The sequence below is a fragment of the Lytechinus pictus genome, unplaced genomic scaffold (assembly GCF_037042905.1).
Source record: "Lytechinus pictus isolate F3 Inbred unplaced genomic scaffold, Lp3.0 scaffold_19, whole genome shotgun sequence".
Classification (NCBI taxonomy): Eukaryota; Metazoa; Echinodermata; class Echinoidea; order Temnopleuroida; family Toxopneustidae; genus Lytechinus; species Lytechinus pictus.
This window is the reverse complement of record NW_026974140.1, coordinates 7,735,230-7,749,872: the sequence shown is the minus strand read 5'-3', so window position 1 is coordinate 7,749,872 and position 14,643 is coordinate 7,735,230. Positions and strand designations below refer to the sequence as shown.

The window sequence follows — 14,643 nt, the reverse complement described above, 5'->3', positions numbered from 1 at the left end:
TGACAATTTAAATAAATATTCTGTCAAAGTGTTAACTCCATGAAACAATGCTTAAAACATTATGTGGCCTTCACAAAGAATTTATAAATTCTTTCATTATCTCAAAGCATATATTTGATCTGTCATCTCTTCTTTTTTCATTAAATACTCAAGGTCTTTTTATGCATAAAGGCCTATATTGGAATTTACAGGCTCAATAGAAATAGAAGAGACAGATCAAGAGATAAGAGTACATGAACAACACTACAGTACAGTACATACCTAGTCCATGCTAGTAACATATATATGTAGTCTTACACTGCTTGCCATTTCATCATGTATCAATGATGAAATCAAGTAATATATGATCATTATGAAGTGATTTTCATTACTAAAAAATATTTGTATTCCTATGAATCTTATTCATTATCAGTTTCTTTTTAATTTCAAATGGGAATGAAGTAAAAATACAACAGCCAGAACAGACAAGCTCTCATAATTTCTCCACCACAAGATGGCGCAATTTACAAAATTGCAGTAGTAGCAGCATTAAAACAAGTCAATAACCACGTATATTAAGAAATACTATTCAACAGTTCAGACACAATACCATGCACATTGAATTATGAAATATATCTTACAGAAGCATACAATGTATGCTTCTTAAGATTCGTGCAGAACTTTTTGGTGATGTGAGACACCTTGGTAGAGAATTGCTTTTACACTGTATATTATCAGATTGGAGAGACAGAGGCATAAAAAAAATTATTGTCAAGAGAAAACTATATATTTTTAATTCCGACTAGAGAAATATTGACCTTTTAAATCATTCCTTAATTGATTGACTCATTTAGTCAAGCCAATTCATTTTATTTCAAATTTCCAATAATAGAATTACAAATTAAGTCATAAGACGAAATGAAAAGAGGGCTTACTAGAAGCAAAGCTGCATGACTTTTGGTCCTAGCTTGCTCACATGCAGAGAATACACAGTGAATTGGTTCTACACTCCCTGGGTAATATTTTTTCATTAATGAGCATGTATACTGCTCAAACTTTAAACTGATGTAATCAAAATAAAAATGGTCAAAATCAGGGGAAATGTTATAATTTTCATTCTAACATTTACATGAAATCTATGCGAGTCATTTTCTACCATGCATGCATGGGAAAGATGAACCCAGTTTGAAAGTCCTTGTACAAGCACGATGTCTACCACTTTGTAATAACAATGCCCCCCCCCCCCTCATTGAAAGGAATAAGTGGTTTGTTGAGAACAAAAGACCATCTGAATTCAAGACAAGTGTCAGAACAACTACAAAACACTTCCAATTTAAGAGACCTGTAGGTGTAGTGTATTGAAACGTGTGGAAGCAGTCTCCATATGACATCATACAATCTGATAAAGATATTTGAACAAGCTAGCTAGTCACAGGGTCAACATGTGGGGTGCCCCCCATTGCAAATAAAGCTCAATCTATCACATCATCTCTCCGTCATGTTGAATTTTTGTAATGTTTAGTCATTAGAAAAAATAGAAATTTTCATCTTGAAGTGAATATGAAAGTTCTTCATACCAAAAGGCAGATACTTGAAATCATTTAACCACCTGGGATCTGTTTATATTTGATGACCAACCAATTTTAGTTACTGGTAGGCCTCTATATATATATATATATATTATTATATATATATACATACATGCATTCCTTACAGCTATAAGTACCACATTTGTTACAATAATAGTGATTATAGTGATCTTCAAAAAATTAATTATAATCACAACAATCATTCATTCAAAAGCAGAAAAACAAAGAAACATATTAAGGAAGGTTTGAAGAAACATTATCCAAGAAAGATTAAGTTATGAATATTAAAACAATTTGATTTTGTAACATCACATGTGAGCACCTCCTCAACAAAGCCCTTGATATGAATTTTTTTAATGTCATTTTTTCAGAAAAATTAAGAGTTTTACTTATACATTCTGTATATTATCAAAAGTATAATTTCTTAAACAATTTCATGAGAAAAATACTTTAAGCCATCAAGAAATTGTAAGAATATTACTGTTGTGACAAGACAGGACATAATTTTTCAGTATTTGTTTTCAAGAGTTATATTTTTTGCCATATTAAGGCAATTGTTGAAGATTGGGGGCTACTTTTTTCCCTCAACAAGCAATCATGCTGTAAAAGCATCACTCATTCTGTTGTATACATGTCAGGTACAAAATTGATTTCCTAAACTTTCTTCAATGTGTTTGTGGCAGATCTCTGGGCAACTTTAGAAAAGATGGCCGCCCAAAAGAGCTTGTTTTGCAAAATTTAGGGGTGATTCTGTGTATCATGTGGGCAAAATTGCCCATCACTCTCATGTACTGTCACATTTATAGAACATTTTCTCATACTATATTCAAATCTTTAAAAAAAATCACCTTGTATTCTCAAAAGGATTTCTGTCTAACCTTTACAAATATTTCTCACTAATTTTCCCGCTTTTATTAAAACCAACTGAGCATCATGGTGAAATTCCCTTTTTATGAAATGAAATTCCAAGGTATTACAGAGTGTGTGATAACTTTGACTCCATTCTCATCTACGTCCTTAAACCAGTTAAGTAGAAACCAGACCTGTAATGGGGATGCTAGAGGCAGTCTGGAAGTGATCATAAGTGATCTCCCGAACCAGTTTGGAAAACCACTTCGCGATGTGGTTTTCAAGATCACTTTGCCAAGTTGAACTGGTGTGAGCATAGGTGAGGACGTAACCAATCTTCGGGAAGCGATCTTTGCTCTAAAGAATGAGTGTGTGTACGTTGGGCACGCTACTCAGTACACACTGTGTGCAGAACGCATACGCTGCCATTTCAAATTTCATGCAAAACATGTTACTCTGCCGAGACCGTTCCCTTAGCAACAAGACCACTTCATGTGAAGTAATTTGGAAACCAGTTCAGGAAATGGTGATTAGAACCATAGTGAAGCAATCTTCAAACCTGGTAACCTGAACTAGTTTAAGCATGTAGATGAGAACGGGGTATAAATGGAGTAACTGTGTGACCTGATATCTCACCAATGAATACCAGTATACCAGAGAATTGTCCTTTCTCCAGTAAATAGTGTCTGATTTTTATTTACCATGCGTACATTGTTATCTACTATATGGCAATTTCCATATTAACACAAATAACACTATTTTCTCTGTGTCACACAAATCACATTATGAGCTACATGTTTTTATCTAAATTCAACCTGAATTCAATGAATCTTGTATCGACACATTAACATTATCTGCTTCCGCCTCTATTTAAAGAAATTCATTTTAAAAAGTTAACTTCCCCTTCCTTAACATTCTGGTCAGCAATGCCTACTAATGCTATCATGAATGTCTTGGGGCTGAGGAGTTTATGCTCAAAATGGAACTTCTTTGGTTCAGTTCATTGAAAACAGCTATTCCCAAGAGGGATTGATTCGTTGTAGTATTCTTTTCATCTTCATCCATCCTCTTTTATAGAAAGGAAGCAGTCACGTTCTCTTCTGAATGATCGCAGAATAGACTTCTCTGGAAGCATAGTCACATACACACACACACAACAACAAAAATTGGTCATACTGTCTGTTGCTGCTGGGAGTAACCCGAGACTCTGGGATTTGGATTTTGTAGCATGTTACCATGGCAACAGCATCAAAGGTAGCAATGTGAAGTCATTACTTGTAGGTTGAATTGTTTGCTTTTCAGGGCAGTAAGCTGGGGTATAAAAGATGTGGGTTGGTGTTGACCTTTTGATATGAGAGATTTTATTTAGGGTTTTGAGGGTTGTTTGATGAAGATCCAGGAAAATAGGGAAATATTCCTTAAGGCGACCGCACGCCTTACAATTGGTCTGCGACCCGATTTCAGAATAAAATGTTGTAGAATTTGATGCCAATATTGAGACTTGGAATATCTTACTGTGTAATGTTCGAAATCATTGTACGAATACCTATGTTCAAATATGTGACTATGCTATCATCCTTCTTAGAATAAAAGCGAATTTAATATCTAGTCGTAATGACGTCATAGCAGTCGTACGATTGGCTACGATTTGAAACTAATTTGGCCTTTACTCCAATATAAAGGTTTGCAATCTTTCAAAATGGTTATATTAGTATTCTTTCAATTAATTTTAACCTCAAATAAAATGATATGTTCTATTCACATTTTCAGAAAATGAGCAAAGTGCGATTTGTTCCAAAATCGGATCGCGAACAGTCGTAAGGTGTGCGGTGGCCGTTAAAGGTAAAAGAATGTATTTGCAGTAACCCCTGATTTCATGAGAAAGCCTGCAAAGCAAATATCAATTGTAACTATACCATCATAGATTTAGATGTGGCACAGTTAAATAAAATTAACTTTGTGAAATCATATATCATTGCCCCTATAAGAATTAGAATCTAAACATTCTAATGTACTGTTATCTCAGGTAAATGTTTTAATATCTCTCAAAATGAAGTGGGTAAGGGATTGATTACCATGGTAACCTATACACATATTAAAAGCACTATCAAATGATGCTGGTGAGGTATATGGAGAGTTATTTTTGGAATATAACATACACAATGTCTCATCTGTTTCCTCCCAAACTGGGTGGATACATTTACAATGTGTCTTAAAGGGAAAGTTCACACTGACGAAGAGTTTGCTGTAAAAATACAATAAAAACTCATTTTAAAAAATGGTGAAGGTTTGGGGAAAATCCATTCAAGATTTTTTTAAAAATTATTTTTTTTTTCATATGTGACATCATATATGAGCAGCTGCCTCATACATGATGTAATATAAAATGCATAAATTTCAGTTTTTTTATGGTTCATAATGATTTTTAATAAATTCTTCTTTCAGGAGTGGGTGTGAAATAATTTGTATGTTAATACACTGAAGGTACAATGAAACTCATCTTTATTTTTCTGTGAAAATGACATTTAATTGATTTTCTAAAATTCATGTTACCGCACATAGGAAGTTGCTTGTATACATCACAAATAACAAAATTACAAACCTTCACCAATATTTTCTGTTATTTTTACATCAAACTTTTTGTCAGGGTGAACTTTCCCTTAAAAGCATGTCTTTAGCTTTGGTAAATCCCATCAAATGTGGCTCTGACTATTACCATAAAACAGTTATTATGGAGGATATAAAACGGTGTTTTGAAAGATCAATTTTGTGATTTTACATAAAAATGTATTTTTATTTGGTCACTTGCAATGAAATATCTACATGGTTTATTTGATTTGATATATAACCTATTCCAAACCATGGACTGGGCTAAAATTTTCAGGATGTAGGCTACACTTTGTCTGTCTTTTTAATAAGCCTGAGTCGAATCGATTTTAAAATCGGTTTTCGATCGGTGTCATCGAACGCCGGTGCAGATTTGCAAAATCGGTGCATCAAAAAAAAATACGTCGGCCGGCCGATTCATTTGGTTCACACAATCAAACATCAAAATAAACAGTAATATCCAACTTGACTACTACTTACTTCATTTATATTTCCCCCAAAATGAAACCGATTGTGTAATTATGATGCCTATTCACCATTAATTTGAAGTTTATTTCAATCATAGTTCGAATCTTACTCGTCTGCCCGGCTCGTCTGCCCGGCTTGTCTGCTCGTGCCGAAATAATTTATGCACGATGAATTCATGAATGGAAGTTGCCATTCATCGTGCATGCGCAGTACTGTGCTTTAATCAAATCAGAAAATGGCTGGAAAATTGATGCGATCAACGTAAAGTAAATCTTGCTTTTCATAAACAATATTAATATCATGACCATAGAACATGATTTAATCGTAATATCTAACAATAATTTGCATATAATAATCATTAATATGAATTTAGAGCTCGATGTGAAACGTTTGTATTTCGTTTCAATTGTCAATGGCGGACATCACATGACTATCGACTTGAGTGAGTGCACTTGTCTAAAAAAATAATTATCACGTCAGGATTGATTATCGAACATTGTCAACATGTAGAAACTCTTTTGAAGATCGTAATATCACCATATGATAATATTTTACATGACAAAACAGAGAAAAATTACGTTTGATTTTTTTTTTCCATCAATTTGAAGCTTGTTTGTGTCCAACTTTGGGCTCTGATTTCATGAATGGAAAATATGTCAGACGTCATCGAACGCGCATGCGCATTGTGCTTCTTTTCTCGGAGCTCGGAGACGTCCAGAGATAAATAAAAAATAAAAATAATGCCAGTATAATACTATTAATTCTTCCATATTAACATAACATACTTTGCTGACATCGTCAATATTTTTAGTATAGCCATAAAATCTTATTAAATCGTTATTATTTAACATCCAATAATAATTTATATGAATTTAGAGCTCGATCCGAGACATTCGTATTTATTTCGATCACAAGCTCTTGTGTAGAAAAAAATGGATTATCATTATCAGGATTAAGTCTCAAACATCTTCATAACTCATATTCCACAATCTTTCCTCACAATCGTTATATCAGCATTGAATACCAATTCAAATGACCATCCAGAGAAAATTACATTTATTCCCATCAATTTATTTGGAGCTTATTTTGGATCCAACTACCCCGCCAACTACACAATCTCAGGCAAGTTACAGCGCTCTCCCCGCTGTTTGCACTTGTTAGATGGCTCTGGCAAGCACGCCTGTCGTTTCGGGAGAGTGAGTGTACGGGGCTAGCTGCGGACGGGGCTGGTGTGTGCGAGTTTGGACTGCGAATGCTAGTTAACCGAAAATCATACGGATCGACTCTGCGTGATTCATGTCTTTAAAATTGTTTCATTTTAAACTTATATGTTATCATCTGCAAATATCATTGTTGAAGATATTTTGGGAAGAATTCTGCATTGCTCCCCGGCCTTTTTTGTGTTTTGTGATCATGGAAAATACAAACGAACTTTGCTCTGTCATTTGCTTTTGCAACGTTCACCCGGCGCGGTCAGCGCAGACCATCAGTGCATGCATAGCGCATGCATCGACGGCCGGCCGGAGCAAAAAAAAGACTCGATTTTCCTCGCCTTCAAATTTCGATGCATCGATGTTCGATCGAATTAAAGCTGTAGAACACCGGTTTTCAAAATAATCGATATGACTCAGGCTTACTTTTTAATACACGATCTCTAAATTTGTAAGATAAACACTTGAATGACCCTTTAAAACGAAAACAAAATTATTGCCAATAGAGGGCACTAGACATGTTTAATTTGAATATTTACATTTTAAAAGAGAATCTACAGTTTTTAAGATGGGAATGTAAGATGACACTCAAGTATAGTTCACATTATTGAGCCTTCACCAAAGCTAAAGACATGATTTAAAGCCTTTCTAAAGTTTTGACAAAGAGTCGTTAATGTGAATAAATCTGGAGTACTATATCACATTCCATATTACAAATGTATAGCACTTGGTCAATGGATTTTTTTTCAGGAATCAAATTTAGCAGTTTTTCAGCTACAAATTCATATTTGGCATTTAGCGCCCTCTCTGTGTAAAGTTTTTTTTTTTTTTTCATTAAAAAAATAGCACTTTGCACAGTTCCCACAGAAATTTGAAAACATAATTCCATGACTTTTCCATGACTAAATTGCTGCTTTCCATGACTTCCTGTGATGTCCCAGAGTTATATAAAATTTGGGATGTCACAAAGCTGGGAAAATGGAAATCATGAATACCAATTATAATAGCAGAGTATGAGAGTTGCGCGACAGGACAAACTGGAAAGCTGCCATAGCCAAGAAATAAATGCAATTATTCGCTTATTCGAATAATCTTTATTCCATGACTTTTTACAAATTTTCCAAATTCCCTGACTTCCCACAACCACAAAGTTTTCCAGGATTTTGCAGGATTTTCCATGACTGTGGGAACCCTGCCTTTGATTACTTACCTAATAAATATAGACAAGTATTATACCCTGTCAGGTACTTTTCAAAGCAATATTAATACACTGTCTGTCAAAGTTCGCCAATACGTGGGTTTAATTAGGACACTAGTATCGGAATGCGATGCGTCCATGCGTATAATGATTCGCTGTCGCTACGTTAGGGTTGAGAGTTTTTCGCGCCACGTTGGCAGAATGCTAAAAGCCGTGTACAGGAAAGGCCGTATACGTGTGTGTGCAGGGCAAGTGAGACCAGGGCGTGGTGTAGTGGGAAGTGAGGTGAAAAGGCTATGGAGATTTCTTGTCAGAATGCAATGTTTTCCAGTTTATTAGCCGTCAGAACCAAGTCCCTACAAGGACCACGCCAACGCTGTTCTGCGGGGTTTCTACTACACTTTTGTTTTGACGAGATAAACGTAAGTTGAACTGGCTTATCATTCAACCTATATTAATTACATGCAATTGCTGTTGAAAGGTTGGAAGCATTTAAATATTGTACCCTGAAATTTAACTTAAATGCTCATTTGTTCTATATACATGTCAGGATTTTCGACAAGTTATCACTATAGTTATTTTTGTCCAAAGGTGACGAATAAGTTTTACTACTGAATTGTAAATGCGACGTATGAAAAATAATAATTACTACTGTCACAAAAAAGAAAACAAGACATGAAATATTCAGTTTTCTATGTATCCCTTGATTGGGTATAAAGTATGTATACAACATTTATTGTGATTTGTGTCGTTGATTTTTTTTTTGGAGAAAAAAAAAAAACAATTCTATAAGTATTTTTGTTTTCTTATTTTATATTTCCTTAACTGAGAGATAAATAGAATATAGAATATTATGTAAAAGAAGAACTAATAGAAACAGTAATTCCCATTTCCACAGTCTCACACCTTGGTAAGCCTGTGATACCAGGCCGCCATTTGTGGAACCAGTTTTGTCTGCAGGATAAATGACTGGAGGAAATCTTCCTCGGCACTGCGATTGAGGAATTCGACCATCACTTGAAGACGTCGTATTATATAGCCCACGATAAGCTGACAAGATCGACGTCATGCCAACGGCAGAAAAAAATGATATTAAATCATCCACAGACTGCTACCTGTATGTATTCATCGCGAATGTGACTCTTTAATACTGCTGTTAGTTTATCAAGAAAATGCATTCATACTTCAAAACAATTGTATTATATATATTCTTTTCTATGCAAATTAATTGCAACGAATTCCAAATGTTTGAATCATTGTACTCTTTTTTAAACCAAATCTTGTTTACAGGTGAACCTTACGGTTGTATGGAACTATTGTGAATTATCGAGATTTGTTTGTTTGTTGTGATCAAATTCACCAGGTATAATCTATTATTTCTTCAAAGAGTAATAAAGATGGTAATTGGTTTTACCTAGTTTATAACCATCAAACAACTCTACAGACTTATTTAATACCTGTTTGTATTTCCCGAGACTAGTGGTGACAATTTGGCGACCACGAAGGGACCTCTATTTTTTCAAATTATATGTCAACCACTGGTAGTGATTTTATTTTTGGTGATACAACTTGTTAGATATTCATTAGTATAAGACGTTTGCTTTGATATACATGAACGTTTGGTATGTGGTATAATAAAACAATGTTTTGAAATTTTCTTGGTATAGGACATGTAAGTAGTGGATCGGTAGAGAGTGCAGAGCTGGCGAAAACTTGGTTCGAGTGGCGGCTTGGTTCAAGAACGGCGGTAAGTGTAAATCTTAATTATTAGGCTAGTTTAGATTTCAAAATGGAAGTCGAAAAACTCGCTAGCATCGGGGAATCTCTTGGCCTGAGAGGTACGGAGTTACGATCTTTTATAGAAGGAGAGCAAAATCGGGCACGAGAAGAGCGCATGCTCGATCGTGAGAGAGTGAAGGAAGAACAAGAGTTGGTTAGGTTGCAAGTGGAGCTAGAGCGTTCGAGAGGTGAGAGAAGCGAGGAAACACTGAATGAAAGTAGAGTGCATGTACGAGCACCAAAATTGCCTACATTCAGCGAGGATAGGGATAATCTCGATACGTATCTTAGCAGATTTGAGCGATACGCATCGGCGCAATCCTGGCCACAGGCGTCATGGGCTACTAATCTGAGCGCGCTTTTGACAGGCAAGGCATTAGACACGTATAGTAGACTGAGCGATACTGAAGCGTTAGATTACGATACCCTAAAGAGGGCGCTCTTGAAGAGATATGACATTACTAGTGAAGAGTATAGGAAAAAATTGCGATCAGCAAGGCCGGACTCCGGAGAAAGTGCGAGCCAATTTGTTTATCGAATGAGAGTTTATCTCAAGAAATGGTTAATACTAGGTGGATATCAGGAAAATTTAGATAATATGAAGGAATTAGTTCTCATAGAACAGTTTTATGATAGTTGTTCAAGAGAAATGGCGATGTTCATAAGAGAGCGCAAACCTCGTAGCTTGGATGAGCTTTCAGAGATAGCGGATCGCTTTATAGAAGCTCGGGGTGGGTGGCGTTTGACCAATGTAAGTCACAAACCTCGAACTGAGAACTCACGTCCTGACTTTCGTTCTAAGATAACAGGTACACCAGAGGCGAGGAAGCAGCCGCCGTCCCAGGACAAACAGACCAACCGACCAAGGCGAGAGGGATGTTACGTCTGTGGTAGCAAAGGACATTTCGCTCGGAACTGCAATGAGAAGAGACAGGGAAGGCTAGCTGCGGGCATGGTAGAGTTGGCAGAACCACAAGGGTCATCGGGACGCGGCTACGCTGGTCTGGGACCACAGCCCCTGATGTCGTCGTATGGGACGGCCGAGATGCAGACTAGGACAGAGGTAGAGAGAGGGGATCACCACACTGAGGAGAGTAACTTCACTCTTGATATAGGTGAGGCAGCATGTCTGTTAATTGATTCATGTATCCCGTGCCTTGAAGCAGGCAGGGCAAACCGGTCTCAGGAGCAAGATTTACCGGTAGTGAGTGTGGCATGTGAGGCAAAGTCTGTGCGTTCAATGCCAGTTGTCCGAGGTCTTGTTAATGGAGTTTTAGTGGAAACCCTCCGAGATAGTGGAAGCACAGCTGCCCTGGTAAAAGAGAAGTTAGTAAAACCTGGTCAAATGACGGGGAAACAGCGACTGTGCCTATTGATTGATAGGACGGTTAGGAGATTCCCACTGGCGCGTATACATGTAGATACCCCCTACTTTACTGGGGAATTGGAAGTTCTGTGTGTTAGTAATCCAATTTACCCTTTGATTTTAGGCAACTTAGATGGAGTCAGAAATGCTAGCGATCCTGACTTAGATTGGAAACCACCAGAGCAAGGGACCATATCTTATGCATTGGCAGCAGAGACCAGACAACAAGCCAGAGAGAGATGGAAACCTATAAAAGGATTGAAAGTACCTGGACAGTTGACCGAGGTAACTCCAGATGGATTTAGGAAAGCACAGGAAGCTGACAAGACACTGGATAAGATTAGACAACGGGTTGCGGCTGAAGAGGTCAAGGTAAGCCGTAATGGGAATAAGTCTTCGTTCAAGATGTTGAATGGTGTGCTCTACCGTGAATTTCAAGACTCAAGGGCAGCAGCCGACGTCAATACTCAGTTAATAGTTCCGCAGCCATTAAGGAAGCAGGTTCTAAAGCTGGCCCATGAGTCAGTCATGGGTGGACACTTAGGAGCGAGCAAGACGGGTGACCGGATCTTAGCAAATTTCTTCTGGCCGGGGATGCACCATGATGTAAAGTTGTTCTGCAGGTCATGTGATTCTTGCCAGCGTTCTTTTCCCAAAGGGAAGGTGACAAAGGTGCCCCTCGGCTCAACACCGCTAATCGATGAGCCGTTTCATCGCGTCGCAGTAGACATAGTTGGCCCGATTGCTCCAATCTCGTCGAAAGGAAATCGATATATCCTCACCCTCGTAGATTATGCGACGCGGTATCCGGAGGCAGTGCCCCTTAGGAATATTGATACATCCAGTGTAGCGGAGGCACTGTTGAGTATATTTTCACGAGTGGGCTTTCCGAAAGAAATGCTCACGGACAGGGGTTCACAGTTCACCTCCGGTGTCATGAAGGAGGTGTCTCGTCTACTGTCTTTAAGGCATATCATGACTACCCCCTACCATCCTCAATGTAATGGTCTCGTGGAGAAGTTCAATGGTACACTGAAGAGGATGCTAGTGAAGATGTGCGAAGAACGCCCCAAAGACTGGGACCGGTACATTGATTCTTTGCTGTTTGCATACCGGGAGACACCCCAATCTAGCACCGGCTTCGCACCTTTTGAGCTCTTATACGGACGGGTGGTCAGGGGACCACTGTTGATACTACGTGAGTTATGGACAAAGGACTTTGATCATCCTGAAACCAAGAGCACCTACCAATTCGTTTTGGATCTAAAGGAGAAGATGGAAAAGACCTGCGAGATTGCTCAACGAGAACTACACAAATCGCATGAGAAATACAGGAAGAGCTACAATAGAAAAGCAAAGAAACGCTCATTTAAAGTAGGTGATGAGGTATTGGTTCTTCTTCCGACTGACCATAACAAACTTCTCATGCACTGGAAGGGTCCATTCCGCATTGTCCAGACCCACGGACCTTTTGATTACAGAGTTGATTTGGGTAAGAGAGTGGCAACCCTCCATGCCAACCTCCTCAAGCAGTATCTACGACGTGAAGCTGAGGAACCAGAGCAGACGAATGCGGCTGTGGTGGACTTGGTTGCGACCTCAGTTATTGAGGACGAGGATGACTCAGAGGTTGGTGGGAACAACAATGGTAAAGGTACTGGCAAGATTATATCATCGCCTAGCCCTCTACTACCCCTTCCCAGTTTGCACAGAACGCAAACATACTCAGATGTTCAAGTATCTAAGGAACTTTCTGATGTGCAGCACAGACAAGTGTCCTCCCTTCTTCGAGAATTCGATGACATACTCACTGATGTCCCAAGTCTTAGTACAGCTGGACATCATGACATCCAGCTCATCCATGACGTGCCAGTGAAAAGCCGACCTTATCCATTGCCTCATGCTAAAAGGCAAACCGTCAAAGATGAGATAAGGGAGATGTTGGCTCTCGGAGTGATTGAACCATCCTGCTCTCCTTACGCTTCTCCAATCGTCTTGATAAGCAAAAAGGATGGTAGTGTTAGGTTTTGTTGCGATTTTAGGAAAATAAACGCCATCACTGTCCCAGATGCAGAGCCGATACCGGACCAAGAGGAAATATTCGCCAAACTCGCAAATGACAACTTCTTTACCAAGGTCGATCTTACAAAGGGGTATTGGCAAGTGCCGCTAACGGAGCAGGCAAAGCCAATAACTGCCTTTGTAACCCCCGATGGACTTTATCAGTTTACGTCCATGCCATTCGGGTTGATGAATGCACCCGCCAGCTTCAGTCGCTTGATGAGAACAGTCCTCAGGGGTCTTGAATTTGTCGACAATTTCATTGACGACATCCTCGTGCACACACCTACCTGGGATCAACACATAGAAGCTCTGCGATCTCTGATGGTAAGACTGAGGGAGTCGAACCTCAAGGCAAAACCAAAGAAGTGTTTTGTTGGATTTGCAAAAGTCGACTTCTTAGGACACCAGCTGAGTAGAGGGTATCTCAGACCACTCCACAACAAAGTAGAAGACATTCAGACGGCTCCAAGGCCAACTACGAAGAAAGAGCTACGGTCGTTTTTGGGATTAGCCGGCTACTACAGGAAGTTTGTTCCCCACTTCGCTACAACTGCTGTCCCTCTAACTGACCTGCTGAAGAAGGGGAAACCAAACATGCTTGACTGGGACGAGGTACATGAGAACGCGTTCACCAGTCTGAAGGTGATGTTGACCAAAGAACCCATTCTTCACTTGCCTGATGTGAACAGACAGTTCATCTTGAGGACCGATGCATCAAACAAAGGAGTCGGGGCAGTTCTCCTACAAGAATTTGACGGAGAGAAGTTCCCGATAGCATATGCTAGTAAGAAGTTACTAGTTCGGGAACAAGCCTATTCGACAATCGAGAAAGAATGTCTTGCGGTTGTTTGGGCTGTGCTTAAATTCGAGACCTTTCTCTTTGGTAGAGAATTCATACTCGAAGTCGACCACCAGCCCTTGTTGGCAATTCAGAAATCTAAAGTAGCTAATGGGCGAATCCTTCGTTGGGCGTTGGCTCTCCAACAGTACAAGTTCAGAGTCGAAGCCATCAAGGGGCAAGAAAATGTTGGCGCAGACTATCTGAGTAGGGTGTAGGATGCAGAGTCTCAATATCAGACACTAAGGCGTTTAGGTTTATTTTTTTTTGCTATGTCCTATTTCACTGTTTTACTTCTTAAAAACTATATAATTCAGGAAATTTTTCCCTTGAAAAATTGTCTTAAGGGAGGGGTAAATTGTCAAAGTTCGCCAATACGTGGGTTTAATTAGGACACTAGTATCGGAATGCGATGCGTCCATGCGTATAATGATTCGCTGTCGCTACGTTAGGGTTGAGAGTTTTTCGCGCCACGTTGGCAGAATGCTAAAAGCCGTGTACAGGAAAGGCCGTATACGTGTGTGTGCAGGGCAAGTGAGACCAGGGCGTGGTGTAGTGGGAAGTGAGGTGAAAAGGCTATGGAGATTTCTTGTCAGAATGCAATGTTTTCCAGTTTATTAGCCGTCAGAACCAAGTCCCTACAAGGACCACGCCAACGCTGTTCTGCGGGGTTTCTACTACACTTTTGTTTTGAC

General features: G+C 38.8%; 1 protein-coding gene across 1 annotated transcript; it reads left to right on the top strand.

Moving 5' to 3' along the window:
- Positions 1-4,758: 4,758 nt before the first annotated feature.
- LOC135157721 (uncharacterized) lies at positions 4,759-14,193 on the top strand. The gene has a single exon (XM_064114428.1). The coding sequence runs from the start codon at positions 9,691-9,693 to the stop codon at positions 14,164-14,166; it is 4,476 nt and encodes a 1,491-aa protein (XP_063970498.1). The 5' UTR covers positions 4,759-9,690; the 3' UTR covers positions 14,167-14,193.
- The last annotated feature ends 450 nt before the right edge of the window (positions 14,194-14,643 follow it).

What these genes read in the sequence shown, in the direction of transcription:
- LOC135157721 (XM_064114428.1), top strand. Translation starts at nt 9,691, where the DNA reads ATGGAAGTCGAAAAACTCGCTAGCATCGGGGAATCTCTTGGCCTGAGA.